The following is a 26,778-nucleotide window of genomic DNA, read 5'->3' on the forward strand; positions in this document are numbered from 1 at the left end:
CTAGAAATTTCAGAAATAACAACAGGAATTTCAGTAGGAATAATAATTATCGCCGATCTTCACAAAATCAATTTGCAGATAGCAGGAATTTTGCAAACAGGAATCAACATATGGTATCCTCTTATGAAAGACAAGCACGTACACAAGATTGTGCTATACAATGTTCCTTAAATGAACCCTTTGAACGTATAACTTGAACTGACAAAAAGGCGTCCAACGGATTTGTATTAAATTGACCTTTGATTACGTCCATGGTTAATGTGATCTTCATTCAATTTATTATTAAAATGTACGTTGAAAACATATGTAATTATGGAATATTGTTCCAACTTTGTTATTCTATCGTTGAATTTCCAGAATTGTATATTTTATCTGATGTTTAATGTTTGTGTTTCATGTCTTTTGCAAAGTTATATCATAATTACTTATTTGAATATTATGAATATTTAAAAATAAAAGATCGTAATTTTAATGTAAACTTATGAAAGTAATGACAGATATATGAAATAGATGCAATTTATTATATGGAAAGAATAAGAATAATGAATATCGAATCTCTTCATTTTTCAAAGTTTATTAATGTGTTAAGTGATGACCATTAATGCGTTTATATGTTCCAACTTTGTTGACTTCTGATCCTATCAATATTTAATATTATGAAGATCTTTGTTTGTAAATAGTGTTGTTTATATATGAAGGAATAGTTAATTTTGTACCCCATAAGGAAACTACTAGTTAGGTTTAATTCTTGAATAGCCTTAATTATGATAATTGTAATTCGTCGTAATTAATATTGAGATATATTGATAAATATAAAAATATGTTATGTTATAGTATATTATATATAAATGAAAAAGTTAATTATGTATGTATATTAATGGTGATATTATATATATGAGGGCTATTCAGAAGATAAATGTTTCATGATATCTAACCCAGGGTTCTTTCCTTCATAGTAAAACTATTATGGAAGTCCCGTTCGAGGCGACATCTACAACGATAACGTTGTATGTATCATTGGCAATCTGTGCCTATTTTCAGAAAGGGATCAGAGGCGAATTATGTGAACAGTATAATGTATAAAAGAGAAAGAAAGGTATATAGAGATTTCGAGATTATTTGTGTAATCGGTAGTTAAAATAAGAGTTGTTGTTACTATAGCAACGACATAAATAATTGTACTTATACGTAGACATATTGACGAGTAAAGAAGTGTGTGTATGAAGGTCCATATATTTTGTTATATGTGCAGAAAAAGTTAATTATATATACTTCTCATGACCAAATAATAAACGTCAGTTAAGAAAGCGATAAAACGCGTTGAATTATTTTTGAAGATTAATTACGAACCAGGACAGACCTCTTACAAAATCCAAACCACATAAGCTCCCGTTGGGAATCGAATTTTGTAATTTAGTGTCTGACTTAGAATCCAGTGGCTTTTTGGAATCAAAACATGAGAACTTGAGTACAAAATATGTATTTTTTTAGTGACCCCGCGTGGCGTAGTCGCTAACGCTCTCGCCTTTGGTGCGAGCAATCCCGGGGTCGATTCCCGGTGAGGACACTCGGACGAAGAAGTGTAACAACTTTTTAGTTCAGCCATTTTGAGTGAGATTTTTCCTTGGTTTCCCTCATTCACACTAGGCAAATGCCGGGATGTATCTAGAATAATGATCCCAGACCGCTTCCTTCTTTTCCCAATTCTTTCTTCCTTCCCTTTCATCGAATAGTGTGCTCGCCGAGGGACGTCATCCTTCATATACATGACGGGTTAAATGGCCTTAGATACCGACAGCCCAGAAATCTAATTCCTACTTCCCGTTTTTTTTTCTAAGAATACAATAAATAGCACCAAACAAATAAGCTTTGAAATATTTAAATGTATCATTGATTTTTGTTCTTATATTTACAAAGACACAATTAATTCTATATCAGCAACAAGATCCAGTTTTTACAATATAACACCGCTAATCTTATACAATATATTAGTGTAAAAATTAATACTTGTTTTTATGTTTTCCGGTATACATATTCACACCTTTGGCTTGGCTTACTTCTAAGTAGCTGTATCGAAGAGACCAAAGTCTCGAAGAGACCGTAGGCTTTTTTTTTCTGAATATCCTAAAGGAGGGGGAGGGGAGATGTTTTAAAATTTATGCCAGACATTGTTTATCACGAGCTTCTCATGTTAGGAAGATGGAACTCGGTATGTAAAGTCATTTTTAGAAATAAGTCGACAAACACATACACATATGTCTTACAATCGAAAAAAGTATTGTGCAGGTAAGATAACCTCTACTGCGGAGTTGGGAAGGGTTGACAGTGAAAATAATCGAAAACGACCGATATAAAGTGTCAAATTCATAATTTTTGGGATCACTGAGGTAGTGACACATTTCAATGGCGTATACGTCCAAGTTTATAGTCCTCAGAGAAGGAGTAAATAATAAAATGTCCAAAATGACCAAAGTTAGTGTGGAAACCTTAGTTTTAGGGATCGTTAAGTTGATTGCTGACAATCCAGATAACATTTAAGTCTAAGTTTAGTGAAGAATGTACATGTCAGCTGATCCAGGAATTGACGGGTGAATCGCTGAAGACATTGTTCGTCGTCATTTATTTTGCCCAGTTCTTTATCTCCAAATATTGTGCCTAAACTTTATTCTTCCCGTGTGAAAAAGGGCACTTCTCCTAGTAAGTATATATTTAAGAAGTTTCTTATGCATTTTTACACGTAATACACGTACTAATTGCTTCGTATTTACAAATACTGGCTATAGGCTACCGTACTGTAAGATTTTTTTTTCTTTCTTTCGAAAAGTCATACTAAATGTGGCATTTGATAATGGTAACATTTTGGATACAATATATTGTAAGAATAATTTTTATTATTATTATTATTATTTTATTTAGAAAGAATTATTTTCTCAAGTCATGTATTCTTATATTTTGTAATTTGATAACTGTACGCTTACTCAAGAGATCTCAATTGTATACAAAATATACAAATAAAGAAATTCAATAAGGAGCTCTTTCTTGGCTATATAGTTAGAGTACGCGTCTTTGGCGCGGGTGGCCCGGGTTTGATTCTTGGCAGGAACTCCTATAGTTCGCACCCTACGTTAAGAATAATGGTGTTGATGGTTCTCATGATGCCAATACAGCCACCCAATAAATTTATTACGTTTTTGTGTTCCATTTTATCACATTCTATGCATTTTGATTAAATTACGATCACCCCATGATTTGTGCTGCAAATTTATACATTCACCCGGAAATATATTTTTTCAGTTATAGAATTACAAATATCTATCTATTTATCTATCTATCTATATCTATATCTATATCTACATATCTATATCTATATATTTCTTGTAGACACAGTCTTCCTAGTCCATAACTGCAACCAAAAACCCACGGAAGACTGATTCTATGGCTCAGTTTGATAACGCCACTATCTCAGCCGGAAGGTTGAGAAAAGAAAAAGAAAGACAATACAGGTTCATCGGTACGACGAAGAAAGATCTTCATGAAATACAAAATTCAGAACGTCATGCAAAGCAATTGATATTAAGCTGTAGTGAGTAGCCTTCGGTAGCATTACAAAACTTGTTTAATCTACGATTATGTTTATAAATGCATTATGGATTTTGTTTAATTTATTAGTATGTTTATTGCTTGTTTGCAAGCCAACTCTCGTTTTATGGAGGATAAAAGTACTGGGCTCACAATCAGTGTTCGAAGTGGGTTAAAAAATACAGAGGCGGTATGTTTTATTACGATTTTGACTCGACATACTGGCTATCTAAATGTAGAAATACAGTGAGGGTATGTTGCCTTAAAAATTGCATTTCTATTAACATAATGGGTGAAAATCATTGGAGAGCTTCTCTGTAGTTATGAAGGGGGTGCATGGAGAGATTTTGATTTCCTACTTATAACTTTCTGAAAAAATATTTTAAAAATATCCCTTTATGTTGTATTATAAAGAATTATACACGAAAATGCTTAAAACCCGAGTTTTTATCCTAACAATTTCCTGCTGGAAAACTCCCGGATTCTACATTCGATTGAGGGGTATTCCAAACCCCCAGAAGACCCACCCCTCTCAGCAGAAAGCCCCTAAATCCGCCCATGCTCAAAACACGACATTTATATGCATTCAGGCAAGACGACACACACATACCTAAGAAAGAAACAATTCAATATGGCACATCAAAATATAAACTAGATAAACTTCTTTGAAGAAAACCTTATTTTGAAAACAAAAGGTAGGAAAAAGATAACAAAAATGTCGGTGTTGTCAACTTAGAAATTACCTGTATTCCAAAATAAGAAATAAAATCGTTTTACGTGCAAAGCCATTCGTCAATTACTTTGTATAAAAATGGATTTATTAAAGATATCTACTTTCCAGTGACGGTATGTCTCGATCATTGAAAAACCAGAGGTGGTATTACCATTCTAGAAATATAAAGTACAAATCTTATAAATATAAATGACATTCAGTCAAATAGAAGGGTCATAACAATTTTATTTCTATTAAAAGAAATAACTTCTCACTCAATAAATACACTATATCTATTAATTAAAAAATTCAAAGAATTTATATATAAGAAGTAAAAAAAGAAGTAAAAAGTATTACTTCTTAAAGAAGAAGTAAAAAAACACTCATTCTACTTCACAAATCACTATAAGAAGTAAAAAAACACTCATTCTACTTAAAAGAGTAAAACTAGTCACACAAATTGAGAAAGGTCAAACCATGGCCTAAGGGTAATAAACCTTCTTTAGTTCCACAAACTAAAATTTTATTCTAAACTACTCAGGCATCTATAGCCATAGAAATCTCGGCCCTGCAAAAAAGATCAATAAATTTAAAGGTAATCAGTGTAACATCAATAATAAATATTCTCGTACACTTCCTCCTCAACAAGAATATAAATTAGAATAAGGCATTCCGTGTTGAGTATATGAATATAAATACAGTCTATAAGCGGCTCTAAAAAAAGATAGTAAGGCCAATCCTAACATACTCAATCAAGATCAACCAACAATTCTATTTAATAGACTAATTTCTCCTAATAAATTTAATGTTGGCGGTGCCGCCATATTAGCAATTCTTAATAAAAATCATCAAAGCCCTAGACTCGGCATAAAAGATAATATTCCCCGATTAATTAACAGTCTTCGACTCCCTAAACGCTCATAAGAAATATTTGCAAGACAAAATAAACCCGAAGAACATAGACCATGGGCAATTATTAGTGTAAGAGCACCTCTAAATCCTCATAATCCCATTGTTAATAATCCTATTAACACTAATCCTATATGAGCAACAGAAGAATAAGCAATTAAAGACTTTACATCAACTTGTCGTAGGCACACTAATCTAACCGATCAAATACCTACAACTCTAATACCAAACCAAATTAAATTTATACTTACAGCTACATTTTCTATAAAATATAGAATACGCAATAATCCATACCACCCCAATTTCAATAAAACCCCCGCCAAAATTATTGAACCACTTACGGGTGCCTCAACATGTGCCTTAGGTAATCAAAGATGAACCAGAAATATAGGTATTTTAATTAAAAAAGCAACAACTAAAGCAAAATACCATATATAATATGTAATTCCCAAATCTATTACACTTCTCATATTAATCATTAATAAACTACCCTTAACATACTCTAAATAAAAAATACCAATCAAAAGTGGCAGTGAAGCAAATAAGGTATAAAACAACAAGTATATACCTGCCTGCACTCGTTCGGGCTGATAACCTCAACCCAAAATTAAAAATAATGTAGGAATTAATGAGCCTTCAAAAAAAAAAAAAATAAATAAATAAATAAAACATAAATAATCTAGAAGAAGAAAATCTCAAATAGAGTAACACAAGTAATAATAAAACTAAACTAATAAAACTCGTACTATAAAATGAACTTCTTAACACCCCCTCTCTAGCCATAATTATAAGAATAACAATTCAAATACTTAATAAAATCAATGAATATCTCAAGCTATCTCTTCACAGGTAATAGCCCACCTCCCAAGGAACTAGTCCCATACTATTTCTTATTATAAATAAAAAACAAATTCTAATAAGACAAAACTGAACAACTCACCATAATTTAAAATTAAAGCCCAAAGGTATTAAAAACAACATAAACATTAAATATTTTAGCATCGTAATACAACTAAAGAATTTAAATAATCACCTCCATGGGTTCGAACAATAGATACTAAAATTGATAAACCTAGACTACCCTCACAAACACTAAAAGTTAAAAATAATAAACAAAAATAATTTTCAACATATAAGCTACCCAAAGAATAAGACAAAAGTAAAAAACTTATCAACACGATAAACTCAAGTCTTAATAAGACTATTAATAAATGCTTACGTTGAATAACAAAACAAGCTATTCCTAAAATAACTAGAAAACAAGAAAACAAAATAAATAATATTTTCATAAGCTTTTATAGTTTAATTAAAACGTTGGTCTTGTAAACCATTAATGAATAAAAATTCTAAAAGCATCAAGAGAAAGTATAAACTTATCTTTAGTCCCCAAAACTAATATTTTTATAAACTACCTCTTGAAATTAAAATAACCTGAATATTACTTATAATTTTAGTAGTTTTAAGATTTATTCTAATTCAAATATCTCACCCCCTATCAATAGGACTAATACTCATTGTCAACACTATTACTACCTGCTTAACTATCTCAACTATAAGAGAATCTCCTTGATTTTCTTACATTCTCTTCTTAGTTTTTCTGGGAGGCATATTAGTTCTATTTATTTATGTTACAAGACTAGCATCAAATGAAATATTTACCTTAACACCTAATCTTTTCCTACTAATTTTCCTAGTTCCATTGCTCCTAATTGCTATAATAATTATCGACCCCCTTCTACTACCAAATATAATTTCATTGCCAGATCCGCATCACTATACAACTAATTATCAAGAAATTCCTGGTATAAAATTTTATATAACATCAATCCTAATGAATACTATTATATTGGCAACATACCTATTTATTACATTAATTGCAGTGGTAAAAATTACTTCATTATATCAAGGTCCCCTTCGGCCCTCTAAATCATATGTCAACACCAATTCGCTTACATCACCCCCTTTTTAAAATTGCTAACAACGCCTTAGTAGATCTTCCAGCTCCTATTAACATCTCATACTGATGAAATTTTGGCTCTCTTCTCGGCTTGTGTTTAATTATTCAAATTGCCACAGGTCTATTCCTAGCAATACATTATGTATCAAGTATTGAATTAGCCTTCAATAGAGTAATTCACATCTGTCGAGATGTAAATTTTGGCTGGCTTTTACGCACTTTACATGCTAATGGAGCATCATTTTTCTTCATACTGCATACCGTCTCACTTTGACCACTGCTCACAATAATAAAAGTAATGACCCACATTAGTGTCAAATAGATAGTTTTCGCGGACACTAAGTTGATTGGTAACAGTCCATTTGAAAATTAAGCTTTAGTTTAGTCAAGAACGTTAATGTCAGCTGGCCCAGGAATGGGTGTTATTTGTTCTACTCAGTTCTTTATTTTTCAGATATTGTATATAAATATCATTCTTCCCATGTGAAGCCGGGCACTTCTGACAGTGCTTTTTGAAAACGTTTTACAAGTTTTCTGTGACAAATAAATATACTTCCAGAAATCTCATACCTTGCCCTCTATACCGATTCGCGCCATAAAATAGAAGTCGTTAGAAATGGACTTCCATCGTTTTTCGTGCGTAATCTTCATAGGTCTTTATCCTTTTAAATATTAAATATGCGTCCTACGACCATATATGCATTCACGACCTCGTATAGCATCCATCAGGATAATCTGAGTAACACCTAAGTATACTTCTTAAACTACCACTAAGAGGGAAGAACGTAAGATATATTTATTTTTAAAACCTCAAACACTAAGCAAAATTTTAATATTTATTTTTCACATTTTCAAATTATTAAAATTCAAGGCAAAAAGAGGAAGAGAAAATCTAAAAACAAGAAAATACCTGAAGCAAAGTTGATTGATTCAAGGTTTGTTCTGGATTTCTCTTATCTTTGTTTTTCTCTCTATACCTCTTTACCTGACAACGATCCAAGTCGCCAATAGGGTTGTCTTGAAATTTTCCTTTTGTCCATATTCTTATTCTTTGCTGAGTCGTGTATGCATGCACATATATTGTAATGCGCAGCTATTATAGACCTGTGCTATAGCGCATTACATTATATGCAATAAGGATTTTGGTCTGCATCACATGATATAAATTTAAAAATATTTAACATTTTTCAAATCGAAATGAACAAAATATATTCTAGAAAGTAAAAATGGAATGTTAAGCACATATAATGAAGACAGCGCAGTGATTTAATTTGGTAACGTATAAATATATAATATGAATCTGTAATATATATATATATATATATATACCCTGGATTTAACATCCAAAATACGTCAATTGTATTAGTACGGCCTATTTATTTGTTGTTTCGAGATCTAAATATAGAGAACCAGTAACAAGATGAAGCAATGTACAATTTTATGGAAACATATGTGTATATATACTGAGAAGATAATTTGAAGTTCAATGTAACAACCTCGAGGAATTATTCATTACAATGATAATAGCCTATTTATATAAATATATAGCATAATTGAAGATAAATATAAATAAATACGATGATGATGATATGTGATGTATATATGATAGTTATAATATGTTATTGAAAACAAAAGGTCAGTTAAGGAGATATTGAATATTTGTGAATTAAAGTACGAGTATTATTAAATGTGCATATGTTGTTTCTTGAAGAATTGCATCACGCCATCGGTGCTGGTTAAGTTTATGTACATCTCATGGAAGGTAAAAGATAATCTTTTAACTGTGGAAGTGTCTATGTCAGTGCCCGAATTTGAAAACAATCAATTTAGAACATACGAAACACCCTTTTACTTCAACCGGAAGGATGGTGAGAGTGGTACGTTTCAATATTATATTTAGATTTATAAAGAATTTGTTATATTCTCTCTGTCTCTAAAAAGAACAGTATATATATATATATTGTAACAGTAAATCAGTAAATCAAAGTTTTCGTTCGTTAAAAGATCCAAAATCAGAAAAATCTGCGAATGGTTTCGTGGGACTCCTCACCTCATCTTCAGCGTATCTAAAGAAAACTTGTTGCTACAGAAAAGACATGTATAAAATTCTCTGGTTCTCCATCCCGCAGGATAAAACTGATGGATAAGTTTGTAATTAGATAGAAATATATTTTCTTTCTAATTTAATGGCAATAAAAAGTCCTTGATATGCATTTCTACTTAAGATTACAAATAACGAACACTCAATTGACGATGTAAAACTATGTAAAATTCAATTAACGATCTTGAACTTCAACTCACTGAGCAAGCCGATCATATAAGATGAGTCGACATTTTCTTTTATTTGAATTATTTACGCACATACTCAAGATATATTTGTTGTATAAAATTTGTAAATAAAAACAATGAAAAATATAGTAATTGTAAATACCATATTTCATTTTATGCGGAATTTAAAAGAAATACATCTACAAACCTTGACAGATAATTACTTAGTATCATGGATCAATGCATTTCTAAATTTGTCAATGTGTCCTTTACATCCTATATAATGCCACAGTATGATTTAAATAATTATTATTTTTCTGACTAGAGTATGCATTTCTTTATTAAAAATAAATTATTTCGTAACAGTTTCCATAACGTAACGTTGTCTTTCTCAGACGTTAATTTGTATGTTCATATTAATGTTGTAACGAACCAAATTTTAGATTTGTTTCATTACAGAAAAATAAACTATGACATCTCTTTAAGTAGCTCCGTCCCGGAGAAGTAAGAAAAATGTTGAATTTAGTATTTCATGTCAGAGATTATCTATGCTAAGAAATACCATAATATGACCTTTTGTTTAATGTAAAATTTTAAATATTCGTACCATATTATATTTTATCTATATGATTTATTAATTATTATAATTTAACGTATGCAATCCATTGAATGTTTACAAAACACGTCTTATTAAAATTATATCGTGAATTAGAAGGATTTCATATGAACAATATGTTAAATATGTATTGATTTCGACAGATTGTAAATCGGAAATCTAATTCACGCTAAGAAGAAGAAAAAGATATATAAAGATTGTCTTGATATACATTATTATAAAAAAAGTTACAAATTAAGTGATACTGCTTTCAGTGATTTCGCAATATTATATGTGATATAGCTGTGTTAAGTTAATTAAAGATAATTAAAACACTTCCCATAACGATTTTGAAGTTGTTGTGAAGAATTTAATGTATAATTTTGCGATGTGTACGATAGAAAATATGTACGACTAAATTAGTTCAGGGTCCCCAAAATGATTCGACCTCACCTCACAAGATGCTATAATCCTTCTTTATTATTGCGATACTAAGTAATTTATTGAGCCAATGATACTTAATCCGCCTGAAAATTACTGATGATGACGATATGCTTAATAGTTATTCTACTATAATTTGTTCACTAACAAAGTATGAGTAAATGTGCCTGATAAATTCACATCTGTACACAACCAGGTAAATGTATAGTTAATATAGTCATAGTGATGCTATGGAGGGAAACCGCCTTGTGAATGGGTAGTTCGAGCGAAGTAAATGCCGAACCCTTTTATATGTAATTGTAAGTGCGTTGAATCCTTCATGAGTAATCACGCTTGTGGCGCCTGTGATAAATGTTACCTGTGTTGCTAATGTGGAATCCTAGATGCCCTAACGATTTATGGTATTTCTCATACTCTAGTCTCCATTGTCTGGATAGCTGTCGTCCTCAGTTTAAGGTGAGATTATTTGTTCCTTGAAGTTCGAAATTACGTCAGTCACAATTAGTTGTATGTATATATCTATGTAAGTATCAAGGGAAGGAAAGAAATTATGAAGCCAGTGATTACCGTTGACACTCAGGAAACCACATTAAGGGAATCTGGAGAAGCGATATCCTGAACATTAAAAAAATTATGAGTCTACACTTCATCATTCGAAGACGTAATGCGTGAAGGTGTGACAATGTAGGTAATAGAAATATCATAATACTCTGTTATGGAAACTCTTATGAAATAATTTATTTTTAATAAAGAAATGCATACTCTGGTTAGAAGAATAATGATTATTTAAATAATAATTCCAGAGTGAACATGGAGGAAGTTACACAGTATGATGTTGCACGAATCACTGATGTCTCAACTGATTATAATAGTACGTTTGAGAACAGTACGTGGTATTTATACACGGAATTTAAATTTCAAACACTGACATATAGTCATTACCGAAAATATTCCGGATAATGATAACAATACGTCTAATATGGGCATGACACGTTGTTGTCATACGAAATACGCATGAAGAAAATAGAATTTTAATTATAAAACTTCTGTAAGGAGATCTTTGCAAATATCAAAAAGGAAATGAGATAATAATATATAACAGAATCTAATAAGAGTTCTGATTGGATAAAATTAGTACAAGATATTGTGCCTTTATCCCTCTAAAACTTTTGGAAAATTCTTAAAATAAAAAGAATAAGAGTATTATTTAAGTACTTTTAATCATCCTATATATATATATATATATATATATATATATATATATATATATAGAAGAAGATTATAGTAAATAGGTTTTATCTATATCTCAACTGTTCTTTTATGAGACTAACTCTACTCTGCTCTTCTATTTCACTTTCTTCCTCGATTGAAAATGGCTCTGACAGTGGAAAATCATTGGGTATATACACAGGAGCGAGATGATTTCTAAATAACCACTTTACGTTTTATATATATATATATTCATAATACAAATATAATGAATTTACAAAATTCTACAATATTTCTAGCGTTTAACGGGGAAAAATTCAAAAGATCAGATGTATATCAATCGATAAATCTATTAAGCTGAATATAATGATGTAGGTAAGTGTAAGTATTCTTGTACAGTCTTCGCGAAAATCAGGGAAAAAAAAAATTGTAAACCTAAAATTTGATATTTTACGATAACTACCTACCTATTAAAATTAAACTGACACTGAAATATATATGCTGATAAAGGTTTTCATTTTGACAGTAATCAAGAGGATATTATACAGTGTGTTTAATGAAATATAGCTTAAAATTATCAATAACTCTAAAATTTTGATTTTTGTTTAACAAAAACACTATGCAGAAATGAGATTATATGAATGGTTAGATCACACCGATCTGAACAAAATTATATTCTCGCGAGTTAATTCTTATGCGTAGTTTTTGAACATATTGGAAGAAACTAATTCTTATAGAGTACAAAATGATGTCGTTTGTTGCCCATATGAGTAGTTGACACCAGCGCCGTAACTAAGATTTTTCTGGCGGGAGAGGCAAGCATTAATATTTGGGCCCTCTAGAAAAGTTGTTTTGGGCCCTCCAGCGAAATTCGAAAATAGACCCCTTCTTTCCATCTTCCTCTTAATATTTGCGGGCCCCCGGAGCCTGTGAGCCCTCCCGCACGCTCCTGGGCCCGTTCCATACATGACAAATTAATTAAGTGCACAATATTGACAAATCTCAAAGCTATACGAATAAATATTATTTCCAGGGCCCCTAATAGTAGATATTCTTTTACTGAAATGGGCCCACGACTCATTTTTGTTTTATTTACTTTTTGTGTTGTTTTGTTTATGTAATGTAGTGAACCTGTTCGATGCTTCATTTATAATTTCATGTTCGTATATTATATGGAGTAAAAAAAAAATTGTCTTAAAGTGGTTCCCCTTCGAACGGCAAGGAACTTCTCTGGGTACCCCTCCTGCCTTCCCACAAGTTACGGCCCTAGTTGATAGGTTTGATTCTGCTGGAATAAATAACTTATTTATTTATGTGCCATACATGAAAAATATGCACTGTTAAGTATCAAATTGTATCTAATGCTATTTGATTTCAACTAACAGTGTCACATACAGTCCTAACAGCGACATAGTTTGAAGTAATTAAAACGCTTCCACTTCCATCTGAAAATATAATTTTATCCCTGATTAAGGAAAATCTCTCATAGAATAAAGTAGGCTGATAAAAAATAGTTAGCATGATTAATATAATAGTTTATCCTAGAATATTTTAAGTTACAGTCAAGTATAAGATTATATTTATTGTTTGTATGCGTATGTGAATGCAATAATAAGGGATTATCTCCTAGTCTAAAAATCCGAAATCATGTATGTTTCCATTGTGATATAATGAGAAGCAAATAAGAAAAACAATAAACATACTTGATTATTTTTCGAAACAAGTCCTTAAGTTACTTGAGTGTGACGCATTTGTAAGAATCCTACGACCATACAACTCTACGACCTCGTATAGCATCCATCAGTAAATATATTACATTTATTTTTTAAAACCTCAAGTACTAATCAAAATTTTAATATTCATTGATAGATCGTATTTTTCACATCTTCGAATAATTAAAATTTAAGTTTCGATGAACTCCTCACCTCTTCCTCAGCACACTAAAGAAAACTTGTTGCTACAGAAAAGACATGTATCAAATTCTCTCCTTTCCATCCCATAGAATAAAATTGATAGAATAAGTTTGTAATTCGAGAGTAAGATTTCCTTTTCTATTTATTTATGAACATATCTATGACACTTTTATAATCAAGCTACATAGCCTTCTTTTCACCTCGATGTTATTTTCATAATTTCGCATATCCTTTGTTATATTTTCTAATTCTCAAGAAGGGAAGATCTTCGTATTCTCATTGTAAGCTTACATAGTATTTGGACATGATAATGTTATTTTTGTTATCTAATTGTTTAATACTTTATTTATTTTTCTCTATATAAATGCTTTCAAGAAGGTTTTTTTAATAATGTTAAGCAAATGTTTACTTATATATATATACATCAGTGGGAGAACAAAAAAGTTAATTTCTAAACATTTATTTCCATTAATCGTCCATCCCCTTTAGCTTAAAGGGCATATTAAAGGGCATAACCGCGGAACGGTAAACTAAAATTTGGTTCCATGTTAACAGGACTTAAATATAGTTCATTTGAATTTATTTAAAGTTCATGAAACTACTATTAATAACAATTTATTAGTTCATAAACTTGATCCTATCGTTCAAAATTCATGACTCTTTCTAAGTGTGTTACGCCATATTTATCAGAGAACAATATAGTGTTTTATCACACCATTCTTCTCACTTTCGAGCGTTCCTCAGAGAAGCCTTTCAGTTTCTTTTTAATTTATCTTTATTTGTATGGCTTTTTTGATAATATTGACAGAGACTGTATATTCTTTATCACAATAACTGTATCTTAAGCCTACTCTATCTCTTAGTAGTTCTTTTTCTTCAATATATTCTCAATATTTTAGAAACCCTAATCTTGATAAAGCAATTGTTATTCGTTTCTTATTAAAAATTATTAGCCAAATCTTCTTGTATGAACTATTATTTGGTGAAGTTCCCTGGCTCAAAAATTATAAAGATTAGCTGTAATTTAGTGTGAAAAGTTTGGTTTCTCACAGCATAACTTATCATATTCCTCCCAAAATTTTTAAATATTGTTATGAAATGTGTTTTGCAAATTCACAGATATAAATGATCCGATGCTCTCAGAACACTTTTCGTATGTGTGTATATTCTTTCAATAATTGCATTCTGCAAACCAATCTGGTGAGAAAACTCTGATACTATCTTTTACCAATTGGGCAAGTTGATGAACTTCTTCTATGTTGAAGGAGTCCTTCATCAAGACATAATTTAAACAATTTGTTATTGAAATTTTTGACTTGACAGATAAGTGTGCACCTTGTAGGTTCTTGATCAAATCATATCAGTCAAAATAAAACTTTTATTTTTAACTCTAAAGTAAGGAAAGGAAATTGCCTAATATTTTAATTTCTCTATGCAAAAATTAGTACATTAGGAAAATTTTCTTTCTTTAGTTTTTAACCGATTTTCTATAGATACGAATCGGTTGTTTCCTCCATTTGTTAATATAGTGATGATACAATTCTTTAATATAACGTTCAGGGAGCAGACTGGGTAACGTAGTGGTTAGTACATTGGCATGATACCGAAGATCCCGGGCTTGGATCACGGTCCAGTCGAGCACTTTTTCACTCTCTGCGTATATCCTATTTTTGTGTATACCTTTAATCCTTTTTCTCTTATGGCTAGAATGGTTCATAAACCATTCGATAAATAGTGTAATCTTTGGTACGATTAAGAACTTGAAATTCTTTCCTATCAATATTTAAAGGGAGAAAGAGGTTAATGTTATTTCCATAATATGTGCTTTATAATTTATATCGTTTCCATAGTTATAATTTCAAATGAGGTCTTTACTTACAATGCGTACGCTCTATGATTCATCTGTTTATACCTTCTGGATGTTATAGATTATTTGCAGTTTAAATTCCTTCCTCGGTTCCAAAGCCATTTGAAACTGAAATAAACTGTAATTTGCATAACGAGGCTTGAAACGGATGTACTACTAGCTGAGAATCAATTATTTGTTGTTCGGCAACTAATATTAATTATTAAAAAAACGCTAATAAGACCTCTTTCGTGATTATATTGGTAGCACACGTGTCTTTAGCGCGGGAGAGCCGAGTTCGATTCTCAGTGGAGCTTATGTGGTTCTAATACCACGTTAAGTTGTAGATCCATGTCACAGCCTCGGTGCTGAGAGGATCAGTGCATTACAAAACAACTAACCAACAATTGTTAAGAACTAATATGCAATATATATATCTTCAAACTCTACCAAAAAGAAAAGAATTTTTTAAAAGTTGTGGATTAATTGCATTTTTAAAGAAGTTTAACGTCCTACGAATATGTTTCGAGTGACGGTGATAGTGAGATGGATTATAATGGTGGAATGAAGAAGATGTGAGGAAACGGAAGAAACCTAAGAAAACCTATGTACATGGTGTTTATCCACCAAAGTGCACTTCGGGGTAGCCGGGATCAATCCATGTGCACCACGCACCAGAGATGAGTGCACTTCTATTGAGCCAGCGCTGCTTTGTGGATTCATTGTGAATTTCGCATTATATTTTCTGTATCTGCACTTACTATAATTACTAAATTACTAAAAGAAGGCAATGTTCAACCTTTCTGTAAGTTGTTTCCAAACTGAAGATTAAATGGCTATAACAATATTTATACTCACTATTAAGGTTTCTGGAGCTGGATGTAAAGGAATGCACAAAAACTTTCAATGAGTAACAATATAATAAATTTAAAAAATAAATTCGTATAAACAAACGTTGAGAACTTACGAAATTGAAACATTTATCAACTCGAGAATTAATTTAGAGTGTTGTTATCATTCAAGATTGTATATTCAGTTGATCAAAAAAATAAAACTTCTAAAACAAATTTATATGTAATAATTCTGGTGCTTCTTGATATTAATTAATCTAACCCAGAAAAAGATATTCAAAAAGTCAAAAACCGGAAACACTTAACTTTTCGTAAGTAAAGATAGTAAATTTAAAAAAAAAAAGAAAAGAAAAGAAAAAGAACGGAGCAAGGAATTCCTTTTAAACAATATTTTATTTTATTACAATTTAGTAATTATAACCAATTACAATTAAATCATACTGTCTATGTTTTTTCAAAACAAGCAAAAGATTTTCCCTGTGTATCTGTTAGCATCTTAGCTCTCAAAATAGCAGGACAGTGTTCGGCACAGCTGGCATCACATTTCTTTCATTCTCTTTGTGTGCAACATGCAGCGCAAGTGCAAGTTTTTTTGACTTAATATTTTTTTGTTAATTCTGCTTGTTCTTTAGCCTTAGCTTTGATGGCACACAATCCACGGCAAAGTTGTCCATTTCCAACAACACATGGCGCTCCAGCAAATGTCGTCTCCGCTTCATCTTCCTCTGTCTTTATTTTATCTAACAATTTATAGATATTTCGGATAAACATGGCTGTCTCTTGACGAAATGTTACACGCATTTGACGCTGTACAGCTATTCGTTTTTCTTCACATGAACAAATCACGTCTTTTTCCTTACCACACAATTTCGACGTTGTTGACGAAATTCCAGGTACTAAAGCTTTTGGTGTGCATAGGCATTGTGAACTCTCATCAGAAACAGTTTTCTAAAAATTAATCAATTAAGTATATATAGATATTTTAAATTAAAACTCATTAACCCGAGTAAAATCAAAAGCAACTTAAGAAAATGAAAATTTAAACAATTTTTTAAGCTCATGGCTACCTAAGGGTTATATAAGACCTGCTATACACTATAGGATAGATCCTAGGAAATCTTTTACGATTTTTCTTAGAGTCAAAATCTCAAGTGTCAGAGTCAGATCCATGCCATTTCCTATGTTCTGAACGATTCTATAAGGTTTTCCTTATTTAGAGCTGCTTTATTTCGGAAAGAAAATTTGTAAAATTTCGGTTTAAGCGATATCAGGTGAGAGCAGGAGAACACAAAATTTGTGTTCTCCCGCCAGCCGTATGTGGGTGAAAGAACAAAAATACTCTACAAAATGTCGTAACATTTTTTCTCAGATAAATTCTAAGATATTTTCTAGGACTTATCTCCTAGTGTATAGCAGGCCTAATTCGTGCAATAGTAGCCGACAATGAGAAAACATTTATTGAATTATGGCACTTCATTTTATCTAAGAGATAAATTTATAAATTCTGTGAATTAATCATAGATAGCAGCACTAGTTCTAAATCGAGTACATTATTATTATGCGCTATCTTCTGTTACAACTTTGTATTATTGCCAGAATAATTAAACAACAGCTAAAGTATAACTGCCAGATTTACGTATAAAATGGACAAGCTTGGGATCCCTCAAAATATTTAAAGGAAAGAAATTGGATGTAAATTTCCAAAGTATCAGGTTTAAATACCTACATACAGCAACAATATTTTGTGTTCTGTAGGCTCCTATGATATAAATAGTGTAGGATGACCAGATTTAGAAAATAAAAAAAATAAAAAAATAAAAATAAAAAAAATTGGACACTCGGTAACTGGTGTAATTTGCAATCCTGCTAGTGAATCTAGACGTATCCTTCAATTACTGACTCATAAAAGATTATCACATGTAGTACCATGGAATTTACTATAGAGCCATCTATTAGAAAAATATAAAACTATTTTATAAAATTTCGATATCTTTCTAACAGAGATTGAATTATGCGGTTGAGGTACATATAAAAATTATACTACGTAACTATGTATTAAAAACGGGACGCTTAATTCCCGTTTCCTGAAGGGACATTTTGCATTTCGTTTGCATTTATCTCGGGAAACTGGACAACTTTCTGGAAAAGCGACAATCCCGTTATAAATGGAACGTGTGGTCATCCTAAAGTAATGGGGTCCCTCTTGCTTCCTAAAATATCACTAATTTACTCATGTTTGTACATTGGGTAACTACGTTCTTCATTGACTGATAAAATACACATTTTATTATGTGCAAATGGCTTTAGATGCCCTTCAGATCCCTAAATTACCTTGTAGCGTGTATTCAACACAAAAAACAGTGACAATTTGTCATTGACAAAGGACAGCTGGACATTATAAAGAGATCTATCACCTTCAGCAGCTTATAGCCTCACCAAACCTAAATCCTCCTCTAGGTATAGGCAAGTATTTCGTAGTGCATGCCTGTTTGATTTCAAAATGACAGACTTTGAATACCGAGCAGTCACTCAATATTTAGTGAAGAAAGTGAAAGTAACAGAAATATAGTATGTAACAATATCATACGAAAAGTACTCTGGAAAACTCCATTCTGTCATTTTCAACTGCTGCCAAGAAGTTTAATGCGATCATGAAACCCTGAAAATAACCCACAAGTGAACGACCAAAATTTATCATTACACCAGACATTTGAAAAAGTGAACGATATGGTATTCTACGACTGCCAATTAAAGGTGAATAATATCATAAAAGGTCTAGGCATTTCAGGTGTTCAAGTACTTCACATTTTGACCTACGCAACTACTAACATTTGACCAAAAATGAATCAAAATGCAGATCTCTAAAGACATCTTAACCTATTTTAACAAATCCAAATAATTTTATGAGTCCATTCATAACCAACTAGGAATACTACTAAACTCCAGAAACGAACCAGCAGTCGAAAAACAGGAACATTCTGGCTCTCATCCTGCAACGAAGGCCGTGTGTGTGAGGTCGGTCGGAAAGATCGTGGTTTCAAATTTTTAAGATGTAATAGGTATCATTTTCATTGACTAACTGCACCTGTAAAATTATCACCACTATAGAAAACTTTTAGATTAACTTTAGGAAAAATAACGGGAAAAAAAGCCTGTTTGTGACAGAAGAATCTCATGTTGTAACACGATGATTCCGTATAGTTTGCGATCATTCTAGTTTGTGACCAACTTGATTGACAGGTTGCAGTGACGACGTTAAAAGAGGGGTAAGAGGGACGGTTTGTCTGCACACAACTGCTATCTAGACATGTATTGTGAGATAGATCAATTAATTTAAAACTATTATTTAAGGTATACAAAAAAATAGCCAGCCCCGAAAAATTAGATAGCCGTGCACTTGACCAACAGGAATTTAAAGCTGGCGTCATCATTGTAGGTTGATAAATTTTAAGAGCTATAAAGGAAAATTCCAGTTTGTAACCAATCTGTCATTGGTTCTTTAAATGAATACGGAGAGATTTTAATTTTATTTCGAGTTTAGCGTCCCTTTCAGCAGCGAGACTATATGAGACATAGACCTATAGCTTAACGTGGAATCCAAACCACCGAGAATCGTACCCGGGCCTCTCACGACAAATGTTCATACGCTAGCCACAAGGGAGCTCTAAAGACAGAATAAATAACTGAATAACATTTTTTATAATATATCATACATTTTCTTTAAGGTCTCGCAATCATTCACTCTTCATGAAGCTGAAATAAGTAAAGAATGACGTTGGGGTATTCCTCTCTACCCGGTCTTTTTTTTTTTTATCTCCACAGTAACTTATATAAAACTCATTCAGTTTTGATACAACATTATATTTGCATATTTTCGTTGGCTCTTTTCCATAATCCTCCTGTACTTGGAGTTAAAACCAGTCAAAAATATTTGGTGAATTTAGCCTCCTAATGTGTAGGGATGGAAATAATTGAATAGATGGAAAGAAGGGAAAACATAATGAAATACTTGGGTATAGGATGGAATCTTGATAAATAAAGTGTATAAATGAAGCGATTGCGAAGTGGTTACAATATGGTATTTTTGTTGTCTTCGTACCCTTCTTCATTAAATTTTTAATGATAGCTCTGTGTTCTAGATCTATCATTAAAAATGAAATAACGCTGCCTACTGACCGGCATTTTACCGGCTGCCAAGTGCTTTCATGAGTCTCAAGTATATATTTCAAGGTTTAAAATACAATTCTTCTTCATTTGTTTTGAGAACTATGAGCGGATGACGATAATTTTATTTTTCAGAGTTATCAATTCTACCGTGCAATGGAATCTCGCGACAACACTTGCCTATAACTACAGTTCTTATTTATTACTCCTAACAATAATTATAAGGAAGAACGGGTCATAATAAATAACATGTTTGATTTGGAATTAGTGCTACTATCTGTAGATCATTCCGAATATTTATCAAATCATATGATATATAGAATAAAATAGTAATCTAAATATTCAAATGAAGCTTAGAAATTATTATATTTTTAGTGCTTATTTTGCCTTCTACTTCAATACCTGCCTTAGTATGATTTTCGTGGCTGTTAGGCTTCTTATATGAGTTTTAGTACCTACGTGCGAGTTCTGCTAATCAGGCAAATACTAATTCTTCGCGGCTGTGAGAATTAAGATGGTGGGAAAGTGTAGGGTTATTCAAAAAGCGCGCCGGTTTTGGATCGTCTGACATATTTTTGTTTCTTGGTTGCCGACATTGTTTTGTCTTCTTTCTCTACCCACAAGCATTCCGATTGTCGCCTTAGTCTGAATTTCTCGCATTTCTCACAGGAGACTTCACGCGGTTCTAGGGCTAAATAAGGCAGCGACTGAATCAACAGTTCATAGACTTATGAAAAAAGTTAATTGAAACGGGTTCAACAGTGATCATTAAAAGTCCTCGGCGTCGTCGTAGTGGTCGTTCTGAGCCAAACATTGCGATGGTTCGTAACAGTATGGCTGTTAGTTCAATGTAATCGGTTAGAGTTATTGTATGCCAGCGCAGTACAGGAGGTCATATGCCCGACATTATTCACCATACCTGAAGTTGGAATGTGTGATGAACATGTTTATGAATTTTGTTAGTGTATTTTGAAAAAAATAAAGTCCATAATTTGATGTAACAAAACCAGCGCGCTTTGTGAATAGCACTATACTTGTTCCGATTGTTGTACTTTGGTTGTGGTTTATTATGTACTGTCATTCTGAAGTTCCAAAATGTTCTATTTTTATTTTCTATTTATTGAAAAAAGAAATATGAATTAATGAAAACATAGAGAATCATAATAATATGTATGAAAAAAATCATCTACTTTTGACTGATGGTATTAACCTCTTCCACTACTCTGGCCCCAAATACCAGATATTCAACATCATCAGAACAAACATTTTTTATGTAAATTTACCCTCTCTTGTTTTTGCAACAGAAACAGTTATCCGGCATTTTATCAAACAATGTGATTTCGGTTGGAATGAGGAGCATAGTCATCCATAACAAGAATTTTCATGGGTCACGCCTTGAAAAATAAAGATTTTTTTTTTTTTTTAATTTTGTATATTTTTTCCAATGATTTGAATTAAATTAAATCATACAGTTTTGAACTATTCACTATTGTAATTGCGAAAATAAGGGGCACAGACCTACTCTAACAAGAAAATTTTACATATTTATTTATCAATGCCCTTGACAGAGCAATAAGTTCCATTTAACAAGTGGCAAGTAAAACAATACATAAGCTAAATTACAATACCTGGTAAAGGAAAGTATACAAAATTCTAAGAAGAAATCTACAATACAAGGCCATTCACTATATTGAAGCAATATGTAAGACCATACTACATATATAGCTAGCCGCAGACAAAGTGCTTCCATCTCCTAACACTTTTCCATATCAAAATATCCATTGATACCAGGTACTGAGGAACACACTCATACCTCACAATACCAAGCAAGTACAAAAGTGGATTCTTAGAGGAAACTCGTGACGTACACAGGTATTAATACATCGCTAGTAATAGCTGATGCAAGCATCATGACTTACACACATATGTAACTGGTGCGGAAGGGATTAAGCTGTGCTATTACTGTTAGTTTACTATTTATGTAGATAATAGAAACATTACATTGCACTAAGCATACGCTAATATTTGAAGGTAGCGCTTAAATGATGTCTTTGAATCTAATAGCACATGACATGGTTGGAGATAGCACAGCCCAAAATCTTGTATTCTCTCCAAGTTTCAATGAGATATGGTAAGCATGACCTATTTTAAGAGGTAATAATATTAACGTATCATTGTACTTGATAATTTAACTACGGACTTTTATCTTTCTACTTAGACTACTCGTATGTATTGCTTCTGTAGTTTATTAAAATAATATACCATTTCTTCTATTATGCCAGGCAATTCGTACTATATGAACATTTAGTTACTTACCAAACTTTCGTCCAAAGTCAATGCCATACATGGGAACTCCATTCCAGAACAAAAACAAGGTTTTGGTTGGGGCCTGGGTTCAAAACAAACTGTTTCGAACATGTCTGCATGTAGCGAAGAACATTTCCGTTTGTATGCTTTTCGATGTTTCCCTGCTTTTCTTGGTTTCTCATCAACATCGGTTCACTTGCTTTCCGCCATTTTCTCTAATTCTGTGCGTAGAGTTTCTGCAAATGCCTCTAATCGGAGTGCAGTAGTAAGAAATATACTCACCGGTTTACGAATAATTACTTTGGACCTTCGATCTACTCGTCCTATTTTCTCCCATTCGCGCCTTATAATTTCTTCTTTCATATCACTCTCAGATATTTCTTCAATATTGTCTTCATTACTCGATCCGGCCATATTATTTTCCAGTATCCATTTACAAATTTTATCGGTAATATATCAATTGAAATTTTAATCCTTTTTATTTCATGACTGTGAAGGTTCATACACTACGATTTAGCTTCATTATCTTTCATATATAAGAGTATTAATTTTTACAGAATCTTTCATTCTTTTTTTCGAGTCTTTCCAGCCATTTTCTTGTTCATTTTTTTTTTCTCCCTTTAAAATAAGCAAGCAAATACGGACTTAATGGTAGACAGTTTTTCCACACCTATTCTTGTGTTTAATATTGTTGCTACAATGCATTTTTGCATTTAACATATATTGCAAGATTTTTTTTTGCATTCATGGATACGGTGTACTACCTACGTATAATAAATAGTAAAAGGGAGGTAACGGGCAAATGGCGGCGGATGGATAGCAACTTATGTCGCTTAATATTACATTTATTAAATAATCATTGTGTTCAAGATATTATAAACTCAATCTTATATCGAGTGTAATAACTAGTGCTGAAAATCATAAACAGTGATAAAATAACAGAAGAAAAACCATCGAAACTAACTCACAGACAATTAAAACATTACGTGTTTAGTGAGGTCGGTGGATTTCTCTAGACTGTTCCAGATCAATCCAGTATTGGTGAGAACGTTCTTATATTTTATGTAATAAGTGTTTGAATTAATTAACATTAATAATTTTTATTTGTGTATATAGGTTTTTATCTTAAAGTGATTACATTATGTTATGTTGTATATATAAAACTTAAACCAGAAATAGAAAATGATTAATGAAACGGAAGTTGAATGCGAAGAAGCTACAATACAATCAGATAATAATATTATGGACATGGAACAAAGTTCCAATACAGAAACAAATACTAACATTGAACAAACGAAAAGTTTGATGTCATCTTCCGTACATGGTATCCAAACTATAGGTAGCAAAGTAGAAAAACCTATAAAAACTCAAAATAATTTTACGGAAATTAGTAAGACAAAATATAAACCGCATCACCTTGCGCCATATTTTGTTTTCGTGAAGTCAACCATTGAGGAACTAGGAAAAAAACACATCATGTCTATAAGTAGAAAACTATTCCTTGCGGAAATTCCAGGAATCGAAACAGTAGACAAAATAGGTAGAAACCTATTAAAAATTAAGTTCAGGTCAGGTGAGGAAGCTAATAAATTCCTAGAGCATCCCATTCTTGATCAAAATAAATGGGAAGCATATATACCCCACCATTTAATATACACCACTGGTGTAGTACATGGAATAGAAACGGAAATAGAAATGAACGATCTCCTAAATGATATTAAAAGTGACTTTCCTGTCACTTCTGCCAGAAGAATATACAAAAAAATCGCAAAAAGTGAAATTCAACCAACCGCTACTGTTATATTAACGTTTGACTCACAACAATTACCAACAGATATTAAGTTATATTACATTAAACGCACTGTACATACATATATACCAGTTGTAAGACAATGCATCATGGGATGCAATAAATATGGTCATCGAAAAAACAATTGCCGCTTAAATAAAGTGCTATGTATTAAATGTGGATTACCACATTCAGCTGATCAATGTACTAACCCCCTTCATTGTATAAATTGCGGAGGAAAACACGCAGCTGACTATTCACAATGTCCAGAACGAATTAGACAAAATAAATTGATGGAACTCATGGCTAGGGAGAAGATATCATTTAATGAAGCTAATGCTCTTCTGAAAAATTCTAATAACGTGACAAGTAATTCAAGTCAAGATAACGACAAACATAATAACAATTATAGGCCGACATCTGAAAATAATTCAGTGTTTCAACAAAAAACGTTCGCGTCAGCCCTCAATTATGATAATATGCCACCTTTAGTAACTCCCCTATCTCCTCCAATAAATCGTATGTCTACTTGGGTTCAATCCATGAAAGATATTTCAGGCTCACCACCTGAAAAACGACGCAGAGGACATGTGGAAAGTAATGCATGGAAAACACACAATACAGCTACATACCGAGAATATACAAAAATTGGTAACAAAAATAACAAACATGCCCAAGCTTCTACATCTTTTGACTTTAATAATAAAATCCTACAATCACAAAGGGAAACTGGATTAGTTAAAAACATTAGTGAGAAACAAAATACAGAAAACACATGTCCAGTTAAAAATAAATCCTTATTATTGCAACAAAATACTCAGAATAAAAAGGAATTACAAAACGCATACTTAAAGGGACCAATTAACAACGACAATTCAACTTTCACTAATCAGTCAGGATGGAATCACTCATCACAGAATCAGGATCAGTGGATGGGTATAAATTCATCCTCAAACGTGACCTTAAATATTCAAGACCAACAAAAAATACGGGAAGGCATTAAAAAAATTTTATATACGTATGCCATATCTAGAGAGGATACTTTTTCGCAAAATCAATTTGATGCAACTTTAAATAATGTATTTACATTATTAAAATTGTAGAGTAGCATCTTATATGGCCATTTGCAAAAAAGAAAGACTAACCATAATACAATGGAATGCACAGAGTATATATGGCAAATTACAATATTTAAAAATATTAGTGTCTATTTTTCTTCCTGATATTATTTTATTACAAGAAACTTGGTGCACACCAAGAATTCCTCTAAAACTCAAAGGATATCAATGTATTAATCAGATTCGGCATGATGCTCACGGAGGAATTGCTATTTGTGTTAAAAATCATTTAAGTTTTAAAAATTTAAATTTTAGTTTACAAAATATACATCCACATATTCAACTGCTTGGTATAATGATTGAGAACCTAAAAATAATTAATATTTATATACCTCCAAAAATAATCGTGGATCATAACTTTTGGAAACAATTATTCGCTAACAATGATATTGATTATATAGGTGGAGATTTTAATATTCATTCTGAATTATGGGGATCAAATAGAACTGATTCAGGTGGTAGGAGTTTTCTTAAAGAATTGTTAAATTCATCTTATATATATCTCAATAATGGATCTTCTACTAGAATACAAAATAATATATTAAGTGCTCCAGATTTAACACTAACGAAGAGCTCACATTATATAGAAACAGAATGGCAAACGTATTTTCATACTTTCTCCAGCGATCATTTTCCAATTATTTTCAAAACTCACTTTATTTCAACAGGACTTAATCATAATGACAGGAAAAATATTACCTTTAAATCAAAATTACAACATGTGACCACGAATATATCATGGACAGACTATCAACATATAATTCAAAATCAAATCAATCAAGACCAGAATACTTCAGAAATATTTAAATTGGTAAAAACTACAATTTCTATTTTGAATAATGAAACTAAAAATTCAGAACGAAAATTTAGACAATCATCTGAGAAGAAACATCAAAAACCCATCTGGTGGAATACACTATGTCAAAAACATGTGAATCAAACTATTCAAACCTTCAAAATTTTCATATCGACACGCACACCAAAAGCTTTCTTCAAATATCAACAACAAAGAGCTCAAACAAAAAGAATCATTAATCAAACTAAACGCTCAAAATGGCAAGAATTCTGTAATACTTTATCTGATCGTACTCCACCTTATAAAATATGGAATTTCTGGAAA

At 31.7% G+C, this 26,778-nt stretch overlaps 1 protein-coding gene and 1 long non-coding RNA gene across 3 annotated transcripts in view; both read right to left on the reverse strand.

The window, feature by feature from the left end:
* LOC145668541 (uncharacterized) overlaps window positions 1–25,487 on the reverse strand; it is a 74,547-nt gene extending 49,060 nt beyond the window's left edge. Inside the window, exon 1 of one of the 2 annotated variants that reach the window (XR_014128036.1) lies at window positions 25,389–25,487. This is a non-coding gene — a long non-coding RNA (uncharacterized LOC145668541). Of the gene's footprint in view, window positions 1–4,322; window positions 4,426–25,388 lie in introns of those variants that run through there. The other variant, XR_014128037.1, reaches the window with a different exon arrangement.
* On the reverse strand, window positions 16,687–23,779 carry LOC145669296 (uncharacterized). The gene is made up of 2 exons (XM_081737610.1): window positions 22,761–23,779; window positions 16,687–17,228 (listed from the first exon to the last, which is right to left on the reverse strand). The coding sequence occupies exons 1-2, from the start codon at window positions 22,860–22,862 to the stop codon at window positions 16,878–16,880; spliced, it is 453 nt and encodes a 150-aa protein (XP_081593736.1). The 5' UTR covers window positions 22,863–23,779; the 3' UTR covers window positions 16,687–16,877.
* Window positions 25,488–26,778: the final 1,291 nt, after the last annotated feature.

Source organism: Thermobia domestica, chromosome 13 (assembly GCF_964235325.1).
Source record: "Thermobia domestica chromosome 13, izTheDome1.hap1.1, whole genome shotgun sequence".
Lineage (NCBI taxonomy): Eukaryota > Metazoa > Arthropoda > Insecta > Zygentoma > Lepismatidae > Thermobia > Thermobia domestica.

Excerpts from the sequence above, each read along its gene's own strand:
- LOC145669296 (XM_081737610.1), bottom strand. The coding sequence starts at position 22,862 with ATGTTCGAAACAGTTTGTTTTGAACCCAGGCCCCAACCAAAACCTTGT. Across the intron at positions 17,229-22,760 it reads TGACTTTGGACGAAAGTTTG|AAAACTGTTTCTGATGAGAG; the intron begins GTAAGTAACTAA and ends ATTAATTTTTAG.